Raw genomic sequence first — 24,637 nt, 5'->3', positions numbered from 1 at the left:
ACCGTGCCCATCTATAATTAAATCTTAATATGCCATCTTGTTTGAGTTTTTTTTTTATTTTTTAAATAAAGAGAACATTACAATTTTACTGAAAGGCTTCCTAATGTGTTTTTCCCTTCTTCTCCCTCCTTCAACAGAAAAAAGCCACTGTTTGAGTTAAAGTTGTTTAAAGTTCCCATACGTGTTTTTATCCTTCTGCTACATTTTTTTTTTGGATGGAGTCTCACTCTGTCACCCGGGCTGGAGTGCAGTGGAGTGATCTTGGCTCACTGCAACCTCCACCTCCCAGGTTCACATAATTCTCCTGCCTCAGCCTCCCAAGTAGCTGAGATTACAGGGGCCCACCACCACGCTTGGTTAATTTTTGTATTTTTAGTAGAGTCAAGGTTTCACCATGTTGGCCAGGCTGGTCTCAAACCCCTGATATCAGGTGATCTGCTTGCCTTGGCCTCCCAAAGTGTTGGGATTACAGGCGTGAGCCACCACACCAGCCCTCTTACCTACTTCTAAAGGGAGTACCTGGCCAGTGACAAAGTATTTTTCAGTTTTACTCTTCTGTTCTCTGTTTTTAAAACCATTGTAGGTCATCTGATTTCTACTCAGGAAGTCACTGACTACTCATCTTGCAGGAGTCTGGATCCAATTAAAAGAGATAAATCACATGGTAATTTGAATAGATATGGTTTAATGTAAGAATTACTTAACTATTACAGAGAATTGGAGTAATGCAAGATTGGCTAATAAGAAGTAAAGAAATAAGCACACAGAAAGATGGTTAACATCAGCCATCAGGGGAGTGCAGATCAAAACTACCATGAGATGCTACCTCACACTCTATGGTGGCTGGAATCAAAACAGCAGATAAGAATAAGCGGTGGCTTGGGGCCAGGCACGGTGCCTCATGCTTGTAATCCTAGCACTTTGGGAGGCTGAGATGAGCGGATTGCCTGAGCTCAGGAGTTTGAGACCAGCCTGGGCAACATGGTGAAACCTTGTCTCTACTAAAATACAAAAACAAATCAGCCGGGTGTGGTGGCCTGTAATCCCAGCTACGTGGGAGGCTGAGGCACGAGAATTGCTTGAACCTGGGAGGCTGAGGTTGCAGTGAGCCGAGACCATGCCACTGCACTCCAGCCTGGGCAACAAAGTGAAACTCTGTCTCAAAAAAAAAGAATAAGCAGTGGCTTGGGAGGCTGAGGTGGGCGGATCACTTGAGGTCAGGAGTTCGAGACCAGCCTGGCCAACATGGCGAAAGCCCGTCTCTACTAAAATTACAAAAATTAGCCAAGTATGGTGGCATATGCCTGTAATCCCAGCTACTCTGGAGGGTGAGGCAGGAGAATCACTTGAAACTGAGAGGCGGAGGTTTCAGTGAGCCGAGATCACACCACTGCATTCCAGCCTGAGCGACAGAGCAAGACTCTGTCTCAAAAAAAAAAAAAAAAAAAAAAAAAGAAAAAGCAGTGGCTCACACCTATAATCCCACCACCACCACTTCGGGATTTGAAGTGGGAGGATTACTTGAGCCCAGGAGTTAGAGACCATCCTGTGCAACACAGTGAGACCCCATCTTTACAAAAAATAGAATAATTAGCCAGGCATGTAGTCCCAGCTGCTCAAGAAGCTGAGGCAGGAAGATCGCTTGAGCCTAGGAGGTTGCAGCTGCACTGAGCCCAGGTCATGACACTGCACTCCAGCCTGGACCACAGAGTGATACCCTGTCTCTTAAAGATAAAAAGAATAAGCGTTAGAGCTGGTGATGTGGAGAAATTGGAATGCTCATTCACTGCTGGTGGGAATGTAAAATGTGTAGCCACTTTGGGAAATACGCTGTCATTTCTTCAAGCAGTTAAACATAGAATTACCATACAACCAGTAGATGTCATTCTAGGTGTCCTAGTCCATTTTGTGTTACTATAACAATAGCTGAGACCGAGTAATTTATAAAAAACAGATTTATTTCTTACAGTTTTGGAGGCTGGGTAGTCCAAGATCAAGGGGGCTGGCATGTGGTGAGGGCCTCCTTGCTGTATCATCTCATGACAGGACCTGGAAGGGCAAGAGAGAGTGAGGGAGAGAGAGAAAGAGACTGAACTCACAGCCTCAAGCCCTTTTATAATTGGCATTAATCCGTTCATGAGGGTGGAGCCCTCATGACCTAAATACCTCTCATTAGGCTGCACCTCCCAGCGCTGTTGTATTGGAGATTAAGTTTCCAACACATGCTTTTTTGGGGGACATGTTCAAACCACAGCTCTAGTTACATACCCACTTCCACTCTTAGGTGTATGCCCAAGAGTATGTCCATACAAAAATGTATACGTGAATGTTCATAGCAGCGTTATTCAGCCAAAAAGTAGAAACAACTCAAATGTCTTGCCAGCTGATGAATGGATAAATAAAATATGGTATATTCCTAGGATGAAATAGTATTCAGCAATAAAAAGCAATGAAGTACTGGGCCAGGCATAGTGGCTCATGCCTATAATTCTGGCACTTTGGGAGGCTGAAGCAGGAGGATTGCTTGAGGCCAGGATTTCAAGACCAGCCTGGGAAACATAGTGAGACCTCGTCTCTACAAAAGTAAAAAGTTAGCCAGGCGTGGTAGTGCATACCTGTAGTTTCAGTTACTTGGGAGGTTGAGGTGGGAGGATCACTTGAGCCCAGTAGTTGGAGGCTGCAGTGTGCCATGATTGTACCACTGCACTCTAGCCTGTGCAACAGAGCAAGACCCTGTCTCTTAAAAAAAAAAAAAAAAGAAGAAGAAAAGAAATGAAGTACTTATCATTAAATCTTTTTTTTTTTTTTTTTTAATGAGACGGAGTTTCCCTCTTGTTGCCCAGGCTGGAGTGCAATGGCATGACCTTGGCTTACTGCAACCTCCACCCCCCCAGGTTCAAGTGATTCTCCTGCCTCAGCCTCCCGAGTAGCTGGGATTACAGGCATGCGCCACCATGCCCAGCTAATTTTGTAGTTTTAGTAGAGACGGGGTTTCTTCGTGTTGGTCAGGCTGGTCTCGAACTCCCGACCTCAGGTGATCCGCCCGCCTCAGCCTCCCCAAAGTGCTGGGATTACAGGCATGAGCCACTGTGACCGGCTCTTTTTTTGTTTTGTTTTGAGACGGTGTTTCGCTCTTGTCCAGGCTGGAGTGCAATGGTGTGACCTCGGCTCACTGCCACCTCCGCCTCCTGGGTTCAAGCGATTCTCCTGCCTCAGCCTCCTGAGTAGCTGAGATTACAGGCATGTGCCACTGTGCCTGACTGATTTTGTACTTTTAGTAGGAACATGGTTTCATCATGTTGGTCAGGCTGGTCTTGAACTCCTGACCTAAGGTGATCCGCCTGCCTCGGCTTCCCAAAGTGCTGGGCTTACAGGCGTGAGCCACATGCCCGGCCCCCTTATGTATTTCTTTTCAAGCACACTGTAACTGATTGAATAATCAGTTAGTCAACAGACAGTTTTTGAGCACCTACCAGGGATAAAATGGTGAACAAAATAGACATGTTCCCTGCCTGGATCAGCCAGAATATAAATATTAAATTATTGTAAATACTTAGAAAATTATAAGTGCACAATGTAATGGGATAGGGATATACAGGTGTGGTAGGACTATATGACAGGGAGACCTAACCTAAAGCCTGGAGACAGGTAGTGCTTCCCTACAGAATTAAGGTTTTAGCTGAGACGTAAAAGATAAGTAAGAGTTGGCTAGATGAAGTGGTGGGGTCAGGAGGGCTTCAGCCTGACATTGGGAGGTAAATAAAGCGGTGGGTCAGAAGGGCTTCAGCCTGACATTGGAAGGGCATGATAAGTTGAAAACACTGAGAGAAGCTCCATGTTACAGGCTCGTAAAAAGATGTGGTGGCAAGAGATGTGGAGGAGAGGTGGGAAGGGGCCAGATGTCTAGGCTTTGTTTAAGGAGTCTGAGACTTTACCCTAAAGAAAATGGGAAATGTATGAACTTTAAGCCTGGGAGTGAAATAGTCCTATTGCATTGGCTGCTGTGTGGAGAATGAATTGGGCAGGGGCAAGAATGGATGTAGGAGGCTTACTAGGCTATTGTAGTAGTCCATGCAAAAGGTTATGGTGACTTGAATTAGGATGGTGGCAGTGAAGAGGGAGGGAGTGTAGCTTCAGGAAGTATTTAGGGATAAAATTTGTAGGACTTGATTGATTATGTGTGCAGGATGAGAGTGAGGAGGAGTCTAGTGTCAAGGCTAATTTCCAGGTTTCTTACAGAAGCATCTGTGAAAGGGTTGACTTTGATTGAGATAGTAAATGCTGGAGGAAGAGGAATTCCTCGGGGTGAAACATCTAAATGATGAAGTATAGCAAGAAGTTACATATTTGGACTTGGAACTCAGAAGGGATATCTAGGCTGAATATGTAAAATTTGGGATAGTGACATAGTTTGGATATTTGTTCTCTCCAAATTTAATGTTGAAATTTGATACTCAGTGTTGGAGGTGGAGCCTAGTGGGAGGTCTTTGGGTCATGGGGGCGGATCCCTCATGAACTGCTTGGTGCAGTCCCTGCATAATGAGTGACTTCTCCCTCAGAGCTGGTTATTTAAAAGAGGGTGGCAACCCTCCCCCCTCTCTCTTCCCTCCTTTTTTTTTGAGATGGAGTCTCGTTCTGTCGCCCAGGCTGGAGTGCAGTGGCATGAACTGGGCTCACTGTAACCTCAGCCTCCCAGATTCAAGTGATTTTTCTGCCTCAGCCTCCTGAGTAGCTGGGATTACAGGCACGCACCACCACACCCAGCTAAGTTTTGTATTTTTAGTAGAGACGGGATTTCACCATGTTGGCCAGACTGGTCTCAAACTCCTGACCTCGGGTGATCCACCTGCCTCGGCCTCCCAAAGTGCTAGAATTACAGGAGGGAGCCACCATGCCCGGCCTTCCCTCCTCTCTTGGCATGTGATATCTGCTCCCTTTCCCCTTCTGCCGTGAGTGGAAGCACCCTGAAGCTCTCATCAAAAGTGGATGCTGGTGCCTTGCTTCTTATACAGCCTACAGAACTGTGAGCCAAATAAACTCTTTTCTTTAGAAATTACCCAGTCTCAGGTATTTCTTTTTTCTTTTTTTATGCCAGTCTCAAGTATTTCTCTTTTCTTTTGTTTTAGACAGAGTCTCACTCTGTTGCCCAAGATGGAGTGCAGTGGCATGATCTCAGCTCACTGCAACCTCTGCCTCCTGGGTTCAAGTGATTCTCCTGTCTCAGCTTCCCAAGTATTTGGGTTTACAGGCACACATCACCATGCCTGGCTAATTTTTGTATTTTTAGTAGAGATGAGGTTTCACCATGTTGGCCAGGGTAGTCTCGAACTCCTGACCTCAGGTGATCTGCCCGCCTTGGCCTCCCAAAGTGCTGGGATTACAGGCGTGAGCCACCGTGTCCAGCCTCAGGTATTTCTTTATAGCAAAGCAAATGGACTAAGAGTCAGCATAATGGTGGTAAATGAAGTCACAGAAGAGGATGACATTGCTTTGGGGATATCTGCAGAATGAGAATGTAAGAAAGCCTAAGATAGCACCCTGAGCTGCTCTCTCTATATTTAAAATTGTTGTGTGTGTATGTATATATATGTATGCATATATATATATATATGCATTCAAATTATACCTTTAGAATGTATTACTTTTTGGAATATGTACAAATTATATTGTATCTAGAGTTGGGGAATATAATTGGAAATATATTTTATTTATTTATTTATGTTTTGAGATAGGGTCTCACTCTGTTTCCCAGTCTGGATTGCAGTGGTGCAATCTCAGCTAACTGCAATGTCTGCCTCCCATGCTCAAGTGATCCTCCTGCTTCAGCCCCATGAGTAGCTGGGACTACAGGCCCTCACCACCACACCTGGCTATTTTCATTTTTTTTTTTTTTTTGTAGAGATGGGGTTTCGCCATGTTGCCCAGGCTGGTCTCAAACTCCTGAGCTCATGCCATCTGCCTTCCTCAGCCTCCCAAAGTTCTGGGATTACAGGCTATTTTATTTTTAAACAAACTCTTCTTGAGTGTTACTATATTTGAGGCACTATGCTGATAAATGCTAGTGGTTTAACAGACCTAAGTTATAGATTCTTTTTTCAAATTGTATGCTAATTATCTGCAAAGACAGAAAAAGAGACAAGATGGTTTCTAAATGCTATGATAGAGGTGAGCATGAGATGTTATGGAGCACAGTCATGGTGTAGGGCTGTGATTAAGGAAAGCTTCCTGAAGGAGCTAACACTTGAACACAGTCGTAAAAGATGAGTGGCAAAGAAGGCAGAGAAAGGCTCTTACCACCTCTCACAGTTTCAGGGACTGTATAAAGGTCAAATTGCGGGAGGACTGTAAAGTGTCCAGTGGATTTGGCACTTAAGAGGTCAGTGGTAAACTCATTTACCACAGTGACAGGTGGGATTAGAAGCCAGATCAGATCACAGAGTTGAAGAATTAATGAGAAGAGAGAAGTCAGAAGTCCTCTAAGGTGGGGCCTGAGTTTCTGTGTTTCAATGTCCTCACTGCCATGTGTAATCCCTAGCACATAGTGTTTGTCCTATTAGCTTTGGACGGAAGAGAGCCACTTCCCTCTCTGGGATAAGGTGCATGTATGTGGAGAGGATGAGTCCAGATCTCTGTGCTCCATCTGCATTCTAGAGGGAGCATCTGCAACTCTTTACCTGCATGCTTTTTTCTTTTTTCTTTTCTTTCTTTTTTTTGAGATGGAGTTTCACTCTTGTTGCTCAGGCTGCAGTGCAGTGGTGCAATCGGCTTACTCCAACCTCTGCCTCCCAGGTTCAAGCTATTTTCCTGCCTCAGCCTCCCAAGTAGCTGGGATTATAGGCATGCGTCCCCACGCCCAGCTAATTTTGGATTTTTAGTGGAGACGGGGTTTTACCATGTTGGTCAGACTGGTCTTGGAACTGACCTCAGCTGATCCACCCACCTCGGCGTCTCAAAGTGCTGGGATTACGGCATGAGCCACTGCGCCTGGCCTGCATGCTTTTTTCTGACCATACAGGGAGGCCAAGTGCAGTCCCACAGCCAGAATTCTCTGTCTTAATCTACTTCTAGCATTTTTATTTTTTATTTATCTTTTTCTATCTCTCATGGTTGAGTGCCTGATACTCTTATGTAATTAAATTAATTAATTATTTTTTTTGAGACCGTGTCTCACTCTGTCACCCAGGCTGGAGTGTAGCGGCATGGTCTCAGTTCACCGCAGCCTCCACTTCCCAGTCTTAAGTGATCCTCCCACCTCAGCCTCCTGAGTTGCTGGGACTACAGGCACATGCCACTATGCCCAGCTAATCTTAAAATTTTTTCTAGAGATGGAATTTTGCTGTGTTGCCCAGGCTGGTCTTGAACTCTTGGCCTCGTGTGATCCTTCTACCTTGGCCTTCCAAAGTGCTAGTATTACAGGCATGGGCTACTGTGCCTGGCCTATATCCCATTTCTTTTTCTTTTCTTGAGACAGAGTCTTGTTCTCTTGTCCAGGCTGGAGTGCAGTGGCACGATCTTGGCTCACTGCAACCTCTGCCTCCCGAGTTCAAGCAATTATTCTGCCTCAGCCACACAAGTAGCTGAGACTACAGGCTAATTTTTGTATTTTTAGTAATATGGGGTTTCCGCATGTTGGCCAGGCTGGTCTCGAACTCTTGACCTCAAATGATCCGCCTGCCTCGGCCTCGCAAAGTGCTGGGATTACAGGCCTGAGCCACTGTGTCTGGTCCTGGATCCCATTTCTTGTAAAACTTGTATGCATTAATTTTAGCATCCATTGATGTTTCTTAGGTGAATTATTACTATAATGGTTCCTAAATGGTGATTTTCTAATTACATTAGTCCTTCTATTTTCATCAGCTGTCATTTCACTCTGAGAGCTTTCTCCCCTCTTTGTTTATTAGATTCTTATTTAATGGATTATAATCTGTTATTTTCAGTCTTTATCTTGATGCTGAATTGCTCCAAATCTGACCAGTAGGAGCTCCTCAGGCTGATTCCTTTTTCCTTTTGACCTGTCCTCACTGAGCGTTTTCCCACTTTCAGGCACAACAAGGTGGCCCAGACTTATCTTACGCCTTCTCTGCCCCAGCCTTGGAGTCAGCCATTCTTCCAAGGAGACCTGCTTCTTTTTTTTTTTTTTTAAACAATTGTTTATTAAACTCCTGCTATATGCTATAAGATGATGAGCAAAACCAGACACAATTTCAGCCCTGGAAGGAGAAAAGGGAGGTCGATATTAATCAAGTAATAACATTAATGGGGGCATTTCTCAAGTGAGAGAAGTGCAGTAAGGAAAGAAATGTGATTCTATGATAGGGTAATAAAAGGTCCTTGACTGGGGAGGGGAAGCATACCAGTAATTAACTGATCTGAAGAATCAGTAGAAATCAACTTGGTAAAAAGTGAAAGTGGATGGCTGAGTGGGACCAGCATTCAGAAGGCAGGTGCCTGCAGAGAAAGCCATCAGTTTTAACAAGAAATGCTGTATCAGAGATGAAACTAAACCTATTCCTCATCTTTTCTTCTTGCTTCAAACATAACTTTGAAAAATCATTTATGCTGTCTTTAGCCTCATCCCTTCCCCAAACTTCACATTGTTCTGGGTTTTAGGTGTCTCAAATTTTTTTTTTCTCTCCGAAGACCCATGACTCCTCTTGAATATTAAGTGCCTTTTTCTATCTGTGTCCTAAACCTTTTTTAAAAAAATAATTTCAACTTTTATTTTTCAATTCAGTAAGTACATGTTCAGGTTTGTTACATGGGTATTGTGTGATGCTGAGATTTGGAGTATGATTGATCCTGTCACCCATGTACTCAGCATAGTACCCAACAGTTCATTTTTCAACCCTTGCGCCTTCGCTCCCATCCCCGTCTAGTAGTCTCCAGTGTCTGTTATTGCCATCTATGTGTCTGTAAGAACCCAATGTTTAGCTGCCACTTAGAAGTAAGAACATGTAGTATTTGGTTTTCTGTTCCTGCGTTAATTTGCTTAGGATGATGGCCTCCAGCAGCAACCATGTTGCTGCAAAGACCTGAATTCATTCTTTTTTATGGCTGTACCCTGCTTCTTGTTAGTGGAGAATAGTGTTTCAAAACCAAGATCTACGGAGGTTACAGTGAGCTGAAATCGCACCATTGCACTCCAGCCTGGGCAACAAGAGTGAAACTCCGTCTCAGAAAACAAAAACAAAAACAAAAACACCACCAAAATCTAGGTACTAGATATGCTTCATGCTGTTGGGATATGACCACTGCCAGGCTCTTTCTGTGGGCAGAGCTAAAGAATATATGTTGTGGGGGTGGGTACAGTGGCACACGCCTGTAATCCCAGCACTTTAGGAGGCCAAGGCAGGAGGATCATTTGAGTCTAGGAGTTTGAGACCAGCCTGGGCCACATAGCAAGACTCTGTCTCCACAAAAAGTTAAAAAAATTTTAGTAGCTGGGCGTGGTGACACGTGCCTATGGTCCTACCTACTTGGGAAGCTGAGATGGGAGGATCCCTTGAGCCTAGGAGGTTGAGGTTGCAGTGAGGTATGATCACGCCACTGCACTCTGGTCTGAACGACAGAAACTCTGTTTTAAAAAAAAATTATATGTGTGTATACATGCAAATGTACATACACTATCCGCACTATATTTATTTTTATATCTTTGTATATATAGACACACATATATACACATATGTATACACACATATGTACATGTACACACACACACATATATATTTCTGTATTATTGTTAGTTTTGAGACAGAGTCTCTCTTTGTCGCCCAGGCTGGAGTGCAGTTGCATGTTCTCAGCTCACTGCAGCCTTCACTGCCTAGGCTCAAGCGCTCCTCCCACTGCAGACTCCTGAGTAACTGGGACTACAGGCACGTGCCCCCAGGCCTAGCTAATTTTTAAATTTTTTGTAGAGACAATTTTTTTTCTTTTTTTTTTTTGAGACAGAGTCTCACTCTGTCACCCAGGCTGGAGTGCAGTGCCATGATCTGGGCTCACTGCAACCTCTGCCTCCCCAGTTCAAGCGATTCTCCTGCCTCAGCCTGCCAAGTAGCTGGGATTACAGGTGTCCACCACCACGCCCAGCTATCGAGACAATTTTTTGTAGAGACTATTGCCCAGGCTGGTCTCAAACTCTTGGGCTCAAGTGATCCTTATGCCTTGGCCTCCCAAAGTACTGGGATTACAGATGTGAGCCACCACGCCTGGTTATATATTAAAAACCATTTTTTTCCCACTGAATACCTCCAATTTCAATACAAGTCAAAAGATTAATTCCAGTTTTCCCTTTCCATATTTGTAACTTCCTTCTCCATCATTGGGAAATCTTGTTCCCATTAGCTTCAATACATTTACTTATCTGGTCAATCCCAAATCACCTGTTGCCACAACCTAGACCCCTCACATGGACTAATGTCCCTCTCTCCCCTTTCACCCCAGGCACGTGTGACTCTCCCTAAAGCCTACTGGTTTTTAGATTAAATTATTTAGAAAGGAAGGGATGGAGGGACTTCATTTCTTTTATGGATGCTTAGTACCTATTTTGTGTATGTACCATAGTTGATTCAACCCCTGTTGAAGGACATTTGGAGTACATTGAGTCTTATTCTGTTATGTTACAAATAGTGCTACAATAAGTGGCCATTCACATAAGACTTTTTGTATTTTTGTCAGTGTATCTTTGGGATAGTTTCTTAGAAGTGAGACTATTGGGTTAAAGGGTTAAAAGCATGTGTAACTTTGTTAGATATTTTCAAATCCCTTCCACCACCAGTAATGTATGAAAGAGCCTGTTTTTACCCCACAGCCTCACTTCTAGAATGTGTCAGACTTTTGTCCTAGCGGCGAGTTTGAAATTACATCTCTCACAGGATCTTGGGATATTGTTCTCCTTGTCTTGGAGGCTTTGGCTTCCTTTAAGCTCTTTTTTGCTCTTTTGTATGTTGTCTACTTTCAGAAATCAGTTTCTTCCTTGGGATTTGTTCTACTCTTGTCACTTGAAGATTGTTTTCCCTAATGGAAAAGACTGAAATAAAACAGGTGATTACTTCAGCCTTCTCACTGCTGTATTTGTTGAAAAGAATGGGTACATCTGTTGACTCCCTGACTGTTGTGTGTCTGCCAGAGCCTTGGGCTATGGTCACTGTATGGTTGTGACAATTCAGCATCACATCTCTTGCATTTGGCACAGAAAGAAGGAGAGGGGTGGTGCCAGCCACTTCTGCCCCCTTCTAAAAGAAAAGAAAATTCTTTCTAAGAACCACTTGCCTTTTGTGCGCAGACTACTTACAACTTAAATTTTTAGTTGTTTTCAGTGGGAAGTTTGGACAAGATATATAGTTCCTTGTGTAGTTAGAAATACAAGTTTCTGATTTCTTTTTCTTTTCTTTTTTTCTTTTTCTTCTTCTTTTTTTTTTTTTTCTTTTAGACAGAGTCTTGCTCTGTTGCCCAGGCGGGGGTGCAGTGGTGTGATAATGGCTTACTGTAACCTCAAACTTATGGGCTCAAGCGATCCTCCTACCTCAGCCTCTCAAATAGCTAGGACTACGGCCCACTACAGGCTGATTTTTAAATTTTTTCTGGAGACAGGATCTTACTATGTTGCACAGGCTGGTCTCAAATTCCTGGCCTCTCAAAGTGCTAGGATTACAGGCATGAACCACCATGCCTAGCCATCAAGTCTCTGATTTCTATTTCACTTAAAACTTTATGTATTTACTTTTACAAATACAAACATTAAAAATAAATATATGGATAAATAAATACGTTGTCAAAGTATTCCATCTGAACCCACTTTTCAGAGATAATTATTGTCAATAGTTTGGTGCATATTCTTTTATGTATGTACTAGATACTTAGTCTTATTTTTTTTTTTCTTTGAGATGGTGTCTCACTCTGTCATCCAGGCTGGAGTACAGTGGTGCAACCTTGGCTTACTGCAACCTCAACCTCCTGGGCTCAACAAATCCTACCTTAGCCTCCCAATTAGTTGGGGCTATACCACCAGTACAGGCACATACCACCATGCCTGAATAATATTTTTTAATTTTTATTATTGAGATGGAGTCTCGCTCTGTCGCCCAGGCTTGGAGTGCAGTGGCACGATTTCGGCTTACTGCAACCTCCGCCTGCTGGGTTCAAGCGATTCCCCTGCCTCAGAGTTCCAAGTAGCTGGGAGTACAGGTGCGTGCCACCGCACCCAGCTAATTTTTTTTTTTTTTTGAGATGGAGTCTTGCTCTGTCGCCCAGGCTGGAGTGCAGTGGCGCGATCTAGGCTCACTGCAAGCTCCACCTCCCAGGTTCACGCCATTCTCCTGCCTCAGCCTCCCAAGTAGCTGGGACTATAGGCGCCCACCACCATGCCTGGCTAATTTTTTTTTTTTTTTAGTAGAGACGGGGTTTCACTATGTTAGCCAGGATTGTCTCGATCTCCTGACTTCGTGATCCACCCACCTCGGCCTCCCAAAGTGCTGGGATTATAGGCGTGAGCCACCGGCCTAATTTTTTGTATTTTTAGTAGAGATGGGATTTCACAGTGTTAGCCAGGATGGCCTCGATTTCCTGACCTCGTGATCCACCCACCTCGGCCTCCCAAAGTGCTGGGATTACAGGCATGAGCCACCACGCCCGGCCCTGACTAATTTTTAAAAAAAATTTTTTTGTAGAGACAGGGTCCTACTGTGTTGCCCAGGTTGGTTTAGAATTCCTGGGCTCAAGTGATCCACCAGCCTCAGCCTCCCAAAGTGCTGGGATTACAGGTATGAGTCATGGCGCCCAGCCCTTAATCTTAATGTTTAAATATTATCGTCATCTTCGTTTGTTGTTGCCAGTATGGGGCCATATATATACATACTATTCTACAGCTAGATTTTTTTCACTTAGCAGTATGTTCTAGACATACTTCCCTGTTAGTACATGCAGACATGCCTCATTCTTTCCAGCTGGTACATTATATTCTACACTGTTATTCTCCTGCCCTGGCAGATACTTTATTCACCTTCGTTTCTTCTGTGTACTGGCAGCTGGTCTCTGTTACCTGCATCATCTGGGCTTCCTTGCCTTCTGGCTTCCAGCTGGGATCAGCTGATAAAAGACACTGCCAGGAAATCTGAGGGCCAATGTTGGGAGGAGTCAGACTATGTTTTATCCCCCATTGTCCCTTGCCATGGTTCTAGTAGCAGCTGTGCTCGTTGTCTGTGATCGCTGCTCTTGCAGGGTGGCTTCTCTTCTCCAGCCAGCTCTTGCTGGGCTCCAGTGACACCCTTTTCTTCTTTTGCCCTTTTGGGTTGAAGAAATAGCTTCCTGCTGTTGCTAGTCCCTGGCTGCTTCACCATTCCTTGTTGGTTCCTTTAAATGCTGCTCACAACAGCGATAAAAAATCCTGTCATTAAACTTCCTTCAGTTTACTTCTTTGCATATGCCATCTCTTTCCTGCTAAGACCTCAATGGATGTGACCAGGGAGACTTACCATAATTTAATTATTGGGTCCCTATTATTGGGCATTTAAACTGTTTCTAATATCTTGCTGTTATACTCAGAGTTGCTAATGAACATTCATGTACATGTCCTTTTTAATATTTGTTGGAGTATTGTTTGAGAAAAAAGTCATAGAAATAGAAAGACTGGGTTAAGGTATATGAATATTATAAATTTCAATAGATACTTCTAAATTGTTCCTGAAGGAGTCTACCAATTTACATTTCTACAATGTGTTGTTTGATTTTTTTAATAGTAAAAAATTAATGGAGGCAGTACTTGTGACTTTATAAAAAATACTTTTTTTTTTTTTTTTTTTTTTTTTTAAGAGACAGCGTCTCTCTTTGTTGCCCAGGCTGATGTGCAGTAGCATGATCGTAGCTCACCGCAGCCTCAAACTCCTGGGCTCAAGCAATCTGCCTCAGCCTCCCACGTAGCTGGGACTATAGGCACATGCCACCATGTCCAGCTAATCTTAAAATTTTTTGTAGAGATGGGGGTCTCATCTCATCATCTTGCCCAGGCTGGTCTCGAACTCCTGGGCTCATGCAGTCCTCCTGCTTCGGCCTCTCAGGTCTGAGCTGTCATGCTAGGCCCTGTGACAAATAAATTTAATTCAGAAGTGTACAAAGGGAAAAGTAAAAGTCCTCCGAGTCTCACCTGCTTCTCATCATCCCATCCTATTCCCTACAGGTAAGCATGCTAACAGCTGTATAGCCTGTCAGGCCTTTCTCCCATTTTTATATGTACATGCTTAGCATAGAGTAAATTGAGTACATTTGTATGTATAAAGTAAACTCATTTGTATATGTGTGTGTATGTATCTCTTTCTCTATTTAACATATTTCTAGACTCTGTTCTCTTCCATTGACCTGTTTTTTCCTCTGCCAGTACCTATCTACCTTAGTAATTATAGCTTTGAGTTGGTTCGATATCTGGCAAGGCAGATTCTCATCCCATTATTTTTCGTTTTAAGAAATTTCTTTGCCCTTCTTGGGCATGAACTCTTCAGATTATCTTTAGATCCAGGTTCAGAAAATTCATGGATTTTGACTGGAATGAAACTGAATATAGAAAACTCACATTTCAGGAAAACTGACATATTTAAATTGAACCTTCTCACTTAAGAACCTCTTTCACCGGGCGTGGTGGCTCACGCCTGTAATCCCAGCACTTTGGGAGGCCGAGGTGGGCGGATCATGAGGTCAGGAGGCCATCCTGGCCAACATGGTGAAACCCCATCTCTACTAAAAATACAAAAAAATCAACTGGGCATGGTGGCACGTACCTGTAATCCCAGCTACGCAGGAGGCTGAGGCAGGAGAATCGCTTGAACCCGGGGAGGCGGAGGTTGCAGTGAGCCGAGATCGTGCCATTGCACTCCAGCCTGGGCGACAGAGGGAAACTCCGTCTCGGCGGGGGAAAAAAAGAACCTCTTTTGTCTATTTACTCAGATATTTTATGTTCTTTGGTGAAAGTCTTGCCCATTTCTTGCTAAGTTTATTTTTAGTTATTTTATAGATTTTGTTGCCATCATGAATGGAATTTTTTCACTTTACATTTTCTTTTCTTTCTTCTCTTTCTTTCTTTTTTTTTTTTTTTTTTTTTTTTGAGACAGGGTCTTGCTCTGTCACCCAGGCTGGAGTACAGTGGCACGCTCACAACTCACTGCAGCCTCAACCTCCTGGGCTTAAAGGATCCTCCTGCCTCAGCCTCCTGAGTAGCTAGGACCACAGGCACACACTACTAGGCCTGCCTAATTTTTTAATTTTTCTTTTTGTAGAGATAGGATCTCATCATGTTGCCTAGGCTGGCCTCAAACTCCAGGGCTCAAGCAGTTCTCCTGCCTCAGCCTACCAAAGTTCTGGGATTATAGGCGTGAGCCACTGTACACAGCCCACCTAACATTTTCTAATTGGTTATTGCTGGTATGATTTTTAAGAATGTGTTGATTTTTATAAATTAATCTTATAATCATAATCACCTACTTTATTGAACTTCCTATTCTAATGATTTTTTAGTATATTCTCTTGGCTTTCCTAGGTGGACAATTATCTGTAAATTATAATGTTTTGTCACACCATTATTAATATTTATACATAATTTTTTCCTCTTATGTCATTGTCATTTCGTGGCTGAGATATCTGATTGGGCTTGGTTGGGGGCCTGACCCAGGGCAGTCTTCTTGGCCAATGTTACATTTTACATTTAAGGTGTACCTGCTATGCATCCTTTTACATCAGAGGATGCATAGCAGGTACAGTAGCAGGGTGGGTGAATTCCAGACAGACCTTGAGGATAGAAACAACAAGGCAGCGTTCAATGAATAGAAAGTACAATGACTAGAGCATAGGGCACAAATGAGGTTGAGGGCAGCAAGAGATGGATTGGAGAGTAAATCGAGGCTCAGTCAGAAGCCGCTAGGCTTTAAGGAGCAATTACTTTATTCAGAGGAGTTGAGAATTGAACGAAAGCTGTGTTAGGCAGAATGGCTCTTTAAAGATATCCACACCCTAATCCCTGGAACCTATGAATTTGTTACTCGACACGGCACAAGGGACTTCACAGATATAATTAAGGTTTTGGGTCTTCAAATAGGGAGATTATCCTGGATTATTAAGGTGGGCCCAATATAATCACATGGGCCCCCAAAAGCAAAGAAGTTTCTCCAGCTGGAAGAGAAGCAAGATACGGTGGAGTGGGAATTTGGAGAGATTCAAAGAGTGAGAGAGCCTGAAGGGGACCACATGGAAAGCATGAAAAGGACTGTAGGCATGAAGGCTGGCCCCTGGCGGATAACCAGCCAGGAAACGGGGGCCTTGTGCCTACAGCTGCACGAACTGAATTCAGCCAACAGCCTGAGTGAGCGTGGAAGTGGATTCTTCTCCAAGGCCTCCAGAAAGGAACACAGCCCTACCAGCACCTTGGTTTTGGCCTTGTGTGACTCTAAGCAAGGATCCAGCTGAGCCTCACCATACCCAGATTTTGGACTTCAGAACTCTGAGATAATTTTGTGTTGTTTTAAACTGCTACGTTTGTGACACTTTGCCACAGCAGCAGTAGAGAACAAATGCAAAGGGGTTTAAGCAGGCATATTGTCAGATTTTGTGTTATTAAAAGACTTCTTGTGCCATGTGGAAATGGATTTGGAGAATGTAAATTTGGAGGCAGGGAAACGTGTTTGTGGGAATGCTGTGATAGCACAGTCTAGGGTAGTGATCATGGGAAGGGGATGTGATTTGAAATATATCTGGGAGGCTAGAATTGCCAGAACTAGTCAGGGACTGGACTGGCGGCTGGGGTGGGGAAGCAAAGATGATCGCTGCTTTCTAACTTAGGCGCTGGCTGATGATGAAGCTGTTTTTTGAGATGGGGATGAGCAGGTTAGAAGATGCCATGATATGAAAGTGATAACTCTAAGTTATTCTTCATTTGGAAATTCTCTCTATAGATACTTTAAGAGAGAATATATCAATAAGATGAGTGCTTTGTCTTTTAAGAACTGAAAACTTTTTCTTTTCTAGGTCATTTAGGAAATCGTGAATCATGTGAAGATGGGACTCTTGGTATTTGTGCGCAATCTGCTGCTAGCCCTCTGCCTCTTTCTGGTACTGGGATTTTTGTATTATTCTGCGTGGAAGCTACACTTACTCCAGTGGGAGGAGGACTCCAGTAAGTATAGTCACTCTAGCTCACCCCAGGAGAAGCCTGTTGCAGGTCAGTTACTGGTTTTTCGTGTGGCTGCGTCTCATATTCTTCAGAGATGGGCAATGAGAGTAAACTGAACATTTCTGGGACTTTGGCCTAGAAATTGCCTGCCATTTTAGCTGGTATAGGCTGAGAACTTTGATGTTTTTTAAAAACTGCATGCCATGACAAATCTCAGTTCCTTTTACAAACTTGGTGAGAATGTGCTATTCTTCAATAAAAACCCAAACTATACTCATACTTCTAGTTCTTGAACACTTTTGTTCTTTCTAATTGCTGTAGCATATTGCCACTCTATTTTGCCATTTATTGCCTTAGGGATTAGTATTGAAGTTGGTTTCCATCTGCCCTTAAAACATTCATCTTTATGTTGAATTTTCAACATAATATTGTCTCTGTTTTGTTTTCCCTAAAGAAACTTTATCTACTGAATCTTTGTAGCCGTTGCTGCTATTGAACTTGCACCTGGCTACAATAATGGCTTATTTTCCCTACCCAGTAACTCCTAATTTTTTTCTTCTCTTTGTGCACTTTGTCTCATGTGTTACACAGTGTTTTCCACATAGCCAGAATCCCACTGGTTTGGTTTCTGTTTACCTGATGTGGCCTGTGTTTTGGTTCTAGGCTTGCAGTCGAAGGGCTTACGTTGATCAGCACCAGCATTTGCACGTTGTTTTCTTGCCTGTAGCTTGAAATATCACACAGTGACCCTAGTGGTTTTCTTTTTGGCTATTTTGTCTGACTGTTACCTGAGCTTGGTGTGGGAAATAATATCAAATCAGAACAGAGTGGCCTGTTTTGACCTGCAGTGATATGTCTTCTCTTAAAATAGTTTTATTTTCTACTAACATCTACCAGATACCAGTATAGAACTCACTTGAGAAGAGAGTCAGTCTCTAGGTACGAGGTGAAAGTGAGCTCCAGTGAGTGGGAAGAAGCAACGGGCAATCAGCCTGCTGTTGTTCTAAGACCCTAACATGGGAAGTATTACGATGAAGCAGCTCATTTATTTCTCCCATGGCTCAAACTACTGAGGCAGTTTCAAGCCAGTTTTTAAAATATAGTGTTATATCCTTAATTTATTGTTTTATATAGAATGTTTAAGCGCCTTTTAAATGCTTAGCTTATAATTATCACTAATTACTTGTGTTTCAAAAGTTTACTTAAATTTCTCTGCACTGATTTATTTTTAAAACCAAGGAGACTACCCAGGATAAGGAGTGTTTATATCAGTGAAATGCAGAATTCTGTATTTAGAGGCATTCATTGTCTGTATTGGTAGTGGTGGATCCATCTGTATCAATAATATAGATGGAAATGTGTGTGAAGAACAAGGGTCTCCTTTTCCGCTAAGAGCTGCTGACCTGTAGAAGATATAACCAAGGATCAGATAAGATTTTCCTAGATCAGTAGGGAAGGGAATTAACTTTATGGAAGACTCATTGTGTTTCAGGCATTAGGCTAGACAATTTACAAATATAATTTCATTTGATGTAATTCTTACTACAGTTTTGTGAGGATGCCATTATTATCCCCATTTTCCAGTTGAGCAAACTGAAACACTTTAATTTACCAAGGTTATATTGTTGGAACTGGAATTCAATTCCTGTCTTTAAAACCTATGTTTATTATTTTATTGAAAAATATAATAAATACTGAAGGCAAGACTTAATTTAATATTCTACCTGGTAAAAAGAGAGAGAGAAAGGGGCTCAGAGAAGTAATAGTAGAGAGTGTCAGGAAGGGCATGTGAAAAGAAAAGGAGAGAAAGACAGAAAGTTATCAAAAGAAGACAGAGAGGCTTATTAGGTTTGCACAAGGTGCTATTCACTTAGGCTGTAGGCTTCAGAAGTTTATTGCTAGTTATCTGCTGTCCTTTCCATTAATTGTTAGCTGACTAACCAGTATTTATAGCTTTTCTATTCTGACTCCTAAGCCTTTTAGATGTTTGACTTTGAATAGGTTGTTTAGACCATCTCACCAAAGCATACCATTTTCTGTGCTGTAATATCAGAGAACAGAGTAATAGGACCCACACTGCATGGCTTACTAAATCAGACAGGTCCTCTATTTTTTTTTTTTTTGGAGATGAGGTCTCACTGTGTTGCCCAGGACAGAGTGCAGTGGTGCAGTCATAGCTCACTGTAGCCTCGACCTGCCAGGCTCAAGTGATCCTCCTACCTCAACCTCTCGAAGTAGCTGGGACCACAGACTCACACCACCATTCCTGGCTAATTTTTGTGCCTTTTGTAGAGATGGGGTTTAGTCATGTTGTCCAGGCTGGTCTCAAACTCCTGGGCTCAAGTGGTCTGCTTACCTTGGCTTCCCAAAGTGGTGGGATTCCAGGCATGAGCCACTGTGCCTGGCCAGAGAGGAGTCCTTTACTTAGAGTCAAGCTGAAGAAGCGTTACAACCCCAAAGACTGTTATGTTGTGAAATTTAGGCTGCGTTTTAATAATACTGATGATGATAAGATGAAATAGTAATTTATTGATTACTGTATCTACTATATGTCCGTAAGATAGCAGGGTCTTTATATTCGGAATCTCATTTGATCCTCATAGTTTTTATTGGTTATTATTATCCTCATTTTACAGATATAGAAACTGAGGCTTCAGAGAGGCTGTGTAATCAAGAGTTTGTATGCCTTTCACCTGAGGAGGTTGAGGACAGTCCCAAGTTAGAAAAATAAATGTCTTTAGCATTATTTTTCCTTAATGTTTAGAATATTAATAAGTTACTCAGATAACCTATTGGAATTTCTTCATGGTAGGGGGAAGAGGCTAGTGTTGGTTTTTGGTTTTTGTTTTTGACACAGGGTCTCACTCTGTCACCCAGGCTAGAGTTTTATGGTGTGATCTCGGCTCACCACAGCTTCAACCTCCTGGGCTTCTACCTCAGCCTCCCAAGTAGCTGGGACTACAGGTGTGCACCACCACGCCCAACTAATTTTTCAAAATTTTTTTGTAGAGATGGGGTTTCTCCATGTTGCCCAGGCTGGTCTCAAACTCCTGAGCTCAAGTGGTCTTCTCACCTTAGCCTCCCAAAGTGCTGGGATTACAGGCATGAGCCACTGCACTTGGCCTGAGGCTAGAGTTTTTTATTATTAAATTATTCACTCAATAAGCAGTATGTTCTTATTATGGTCCACGTACTGTTCTGGGTAAACTGGATATAAGATGAACGTAGGCCTTCATACTCTTAGCCTATAATATGAGAACAAAACAAAACAATTATTATAATATATTGAGTTCTAAAAGAGCAATCTGGTGAAATGCTGTGTTGGAGCATAGGATTCCTTCCAGAGAGAAAATTTATGTTTTCATTAATTCCAAGGTGTATTGTAGAGGGCTACAAACTGCTTTGCCTTGGGTGGTTTAGAGACACTTGTGACCTAGGCTTGGTCAGGTTGCCAAGACTTGAGTCAAATGCTTAATGTGAAAAGCTTCAAGTATGAGAATAGTCTAGTTACCAACCTGTTTTAAAAAGTACTGTAGAATTATTATACATGTAGTATGATAAAATATGTATGCATACATATATTTTTAATATATATTTTAATTAATGAAGAAATCACCAGTATCTGGAGTTAGAAAGAGTTGGGTGTGCTTGTTTCTTCATCTCCAAAATGAAGGTAAAAGACTTATTTCTCGGCCGGACACAGTGGCTCACACCTGTAATCCCAGCACTTTGGGAGGCCGAGGTGGGCGGATCAAGAGGTCAGGAGATCGAGACCATCCTGGCTAACACGGTGAAACCCCGTCTCTTCTAAAAATACAAAAAATTAGCCAGGCGTGGTGGCGCGCCCCTGTAGTCCCAGCTACTTCGGAGGCTGAGGCAGGAGAACCGCTTGAACTCGGGAGGCAGAGGTTGCAGTGAGCCTGGGCCACAGAGCAAGATTCAGTCTCAAAAAAAAAAAAAATACTTATTTCTCTTTGCTCTGATGCTTTATTTAGGTCAGTACCTTGTATAGGAGTTGGGTAGTTGCCTTTTTGCAATAGCCTTTATTTCACAATGGTCCATTTCATGGAAGCCTTGCATATTTTTATTAATTTAAAATTTTACTCATTTCTGCTGGGTATGGTGGTTCACATCTGGAATTCCAGCACTTTGAGAGACTGAGGAGGGAGGATTGCTTGAGGCTGGGGGGATTACTTGAGGCCAGGAGTTTGAGACCAGCCTGGGTAATGTCACGAGGCCTTGTCTCTACAAAAAAATTAAAAAATATTATCCAGGCATGGTGGTGCACACGTGTACGGCGTGTGGTATAGCTACTCGGGAGGCTGAGGTAGGAGGATCACTTAGGCCCAGGATTTCGAGGTTGCAAATGAGCTATGATTGCGCCACTGTACTCCAACCTGGGCAACAGCATGAGACCTTGTCTCAAGAAAGAAAGAAAGAGAGAGAGAGAAGGAGAGAGGGAATGAGGGAGGGAGGAAGAACGGGAGAGAGAGAGAGAGAGAAAGGGAGGGAGGGAGGAAAGAAGGAAGGAAGGAAAGAAGGAAAGAAGGAAAGAGGGAAAGAAATTCATTTCTAATTAATAAAGTAGATCTTTCATAGGATTAGTTTCCTGTGCTGTGAGACCTTTAAAAATTCATGACTGAGTGAGGTGGCTCGTGCCTATAATCTCAGCAGTTTTGGAGGCTGAAGTGGAAGGACTGCTTGAGCCCAGGAGTTCAAGACCAGCCTAGGCAACATAGGGAGACCCTGTCTCCACAGAAAAATAAAAAATTAGCTGAATGTGGTGGTACATGTCTATGGCGCCAGCTACTCGAGAGGCTGAGGTGGAAGGATCGTTTGAGCCCAGGAAGTCAAGGCTGCAATGAGCTGTGGTCACGCCACTGTACTCCAGCCTGTGTGACAGAGTGAGACCGTGTCTCAAAAATGTTTTAAAAATTAAATTCATGCTACTGTGTTTATCAATTATTACAACTCCCTTTGTGTTCTTCCCCATATTTATAAAAGATTATAACCAGATAAATTATAAAATATGCATTCAAATTATAAAGTACACATTGTTGATCTGATTGCTCTGGAGAATACTCTTGGCACATAAGCAGAAGTTGGATCTGATATTAGGAGGACAGGTTGAGGTGAGTTTAATAGACATAGGACATTGTATTAACTCTTAGTTTTCTGTCTTAAAAACGAAGAGGAGGCTGGCATTTCTGGCCGTGTTTCTGGCCTCTGGCTTAGGGAGGTACTCTGCTTCTGATGGTAAGGAAGTAAGTGGTATCAGAACTAGCCTCCTCTCTATAGGAAGCTATAAAACTGGACAAAAGAAATGAAGCAATTGTGTCAGCCTGTAGACAATAGGCAGCGTAAAATTTCAGTTCGTAAGAGAAGGAAAACTCGAGGTGAGCGCCACATTTGCTCAGTTTTCTGTCTGAGGACAGTTTCCCAACCCTGTTCTGTGAGTGGAGTCTAAACAGGCTGTGATGATTTCCCCTGAGCTGAAGAGGCAGAGGTCAGAGTTTGGGCAGCTGAAGCAGTTGGAATCTGTGGGGTGGACCATCATAGCCTAGGGAATTGTTCAGCAAGAGGGTTTCAGAAGTCCGTAGGGGCATTCCTGTGAGGCTGAAGCTAAGGACTGGCCTATTATTTATACATGGGGTGAAACCACCTGAAGCTTACCATATAGAGAGCAGCTGGTACAGGATGAATAGAAAAGAGATACTAGAGGTCAAGTTTGTTGGGGTGAAAGCAATGCCAGGAACGCTGATGGTCCAGCCCTACCAGTAGAAAGATCTCATTAACACTTTGTTAACACCCCTGACGTCCAGCTGAGACCCCAGAAAGACCATGCCTTATGAATAAAGATCTTACCCAGGAGTAAGATCTACTGTAGACCCGCCCTAACAAGGCCTAAAGCCAACCCCCAGTAAGACAGATTTCGAAGTTTGGGTCCTATCAAGAGAGGTCAAAAATGCCATGGGCTTTCCTCAGATCCACACTCATGATGCATAAAATCAAGACCACACAAGTTCAGGGCCATCAGGTAGTCATTGAACTATCTGCTAAAATACAAATTGACACTCTTCATAGGAAGATAACAGTATTCATAGTTTTTATGTGTAATATCCACAGTGGCTAATGTTCAAAAAAAGTTAGTAAGACATGCAAAGAAACAGGAGAATATCCATATTCAAGAAGAAAAATCTATGGATAAGATGGCCTCAGTGTTGCACTTAGCAGACAAAGTAACTATTATGAATATATTTAAATAATTAAAGGAAAATACAGTAGTGAACAATGAGTAGTCTCAGCAGAGAAATGGAATCTATAAAAAAGAACCAAATGCAAATTCTAGACCTGAAAAGTGTAGTAACTGAAATGGAAGTTTCACTTAACAGCAGATTAGATAAAACGGAAGAAGCCCATGAGCTTGAAGAGAACACAGTGGAAATTATCCAGCCTGAACCACAGAAAGAAAGATCGAGACCATCCTGGCCAACATGGTGAAACCCTGTCTCTACTAAAAATACAAAATTTAGCTGGGCCTGGTGGCACACGCCTGTAGTCCCAGCTGCTTGGGAGGCTGAGGCAGGAGAATCGCTTGAACCGGGGAGGCGGAGCTTGCAGTGAGCCGAGATCGCGCCACTGCACTCCAGCCTGGTGACAGAGCGAAACTCCGTCTCAAAAAAAAAAAAAGACAATTGGGCAGGAAACAAATTAACATTTTATTTTTTGAAAATTAATTTCCCATACCTACTCATCTGAAGGAAAAAATAAATAAATAATGGCTGAAACCTTCCTAAGTTTGTTGAAAAACATTGACTTACAGATCCAAAACAGAGCCCCCTTATAGAGCCAACCCCAAGAAAGATAAATATTGGGGGAAGCAAACCTAGGTACGTCGTAGTTAGACTTCTGAAATCTAAAAATAAGGAGAGGCTGCTGCTGGTGCTGCTGATGAGCTCGTTTGGTGTGGACCTGGTGCCTCTTTAGTGAAGCAGCAACTGATATCTCTGGTGTTCCCTGTGGCCCATGAAATGCCAAGAGAGGCGTCAACACTAAGAGCAACGATCATACTAATTTGAAGGTGGTGGGGCAGATTGGTTCTGTGGTGCAGTTTAAGATTAAGAGGCATACACCATTTAGTAAACTAATGAAAGCTTATTGTGAATGAGAGGGTCTGTCAGTGAGGCAGATCAGATTCCCATTTGACAGGTGGCCAATCCATGAAACAGGCACACTCGCACACCTGGAAGTGGAGGATGAAAGTACCATTGCCATGTTCCAGTAGCAAACAGGTGTCTACTACAAAGGAACCTGCTACTTTAGTCCAGAACTCCATTCTTACAGAGCAACAACACATTCTCAGTTAGAAAACTGCAATTTGGTTCCGCCACATCCTGACTGCGACAGTATAGTATTCTCTATTCTTTCATTCTCCCCCCCATTCCTATATTGCATGTAGAGTAAGTGGTGTATGTGCACACGCATATTGTA

The 24,637-nt window shown here is 42.9% G+C and overlaps 1 protein-coding gene across 30 annotated transcripts in view; it reads left to right on the top strand.

Annotated features, from left to right (window-relative positions):
* Positions 1-24,637, top strand: part of ST3GAL3 (ST3 beta-galactoside alpha-2,3-sialyltransferase 3) — a 226,825-nt gene that overhangs the window by 10,944 nt on the left and 191,244 nt on the right. For 16 of the 30 annotated variants that reach the window (XR_008515381.2, XR_010135986.1, XR_010135985.1 and 13 more), the window contains exon 2: positions 17,002-17,194. Coding sequence is in view for 27 of the 30 variants with exons in the window: in XM_063712755.1 (XP_063568825.1) it covers positions 17,032-17,194 (163 nt within the window). In the remaining 3 variants the exon portion in view is untranslated. The remainder of the gene's footprint in view (positions 1-17,001; positions 17,195-24,637) is intronic. The other 14 variants (XM_024247713.3, XM_024247716.3, XM_063712765.1 and 11 more) reach the window with 1 other exon arrangement.

This window comes from Pongo abelii, chromosome 1, assembly GCF_028885655.2.
Source record: "Pongo abelii isolate AG06213 chromosome 1, NHGRI_mPonAbe1-v2.0_pri, whole genome shotgun sequence".
In the NCBI taxonomy this organism is placed as follows: domain Eukaryota; kingdom Metazoa; phylum Chordata; class Mammalia; order Primates; family Hominidae; genus Pongo; species Pongo abelii.
Note: the sequence above shows the minus strand (reverse complement) of the source record. Positions and strands in the feature narration are given on the sequence as shown.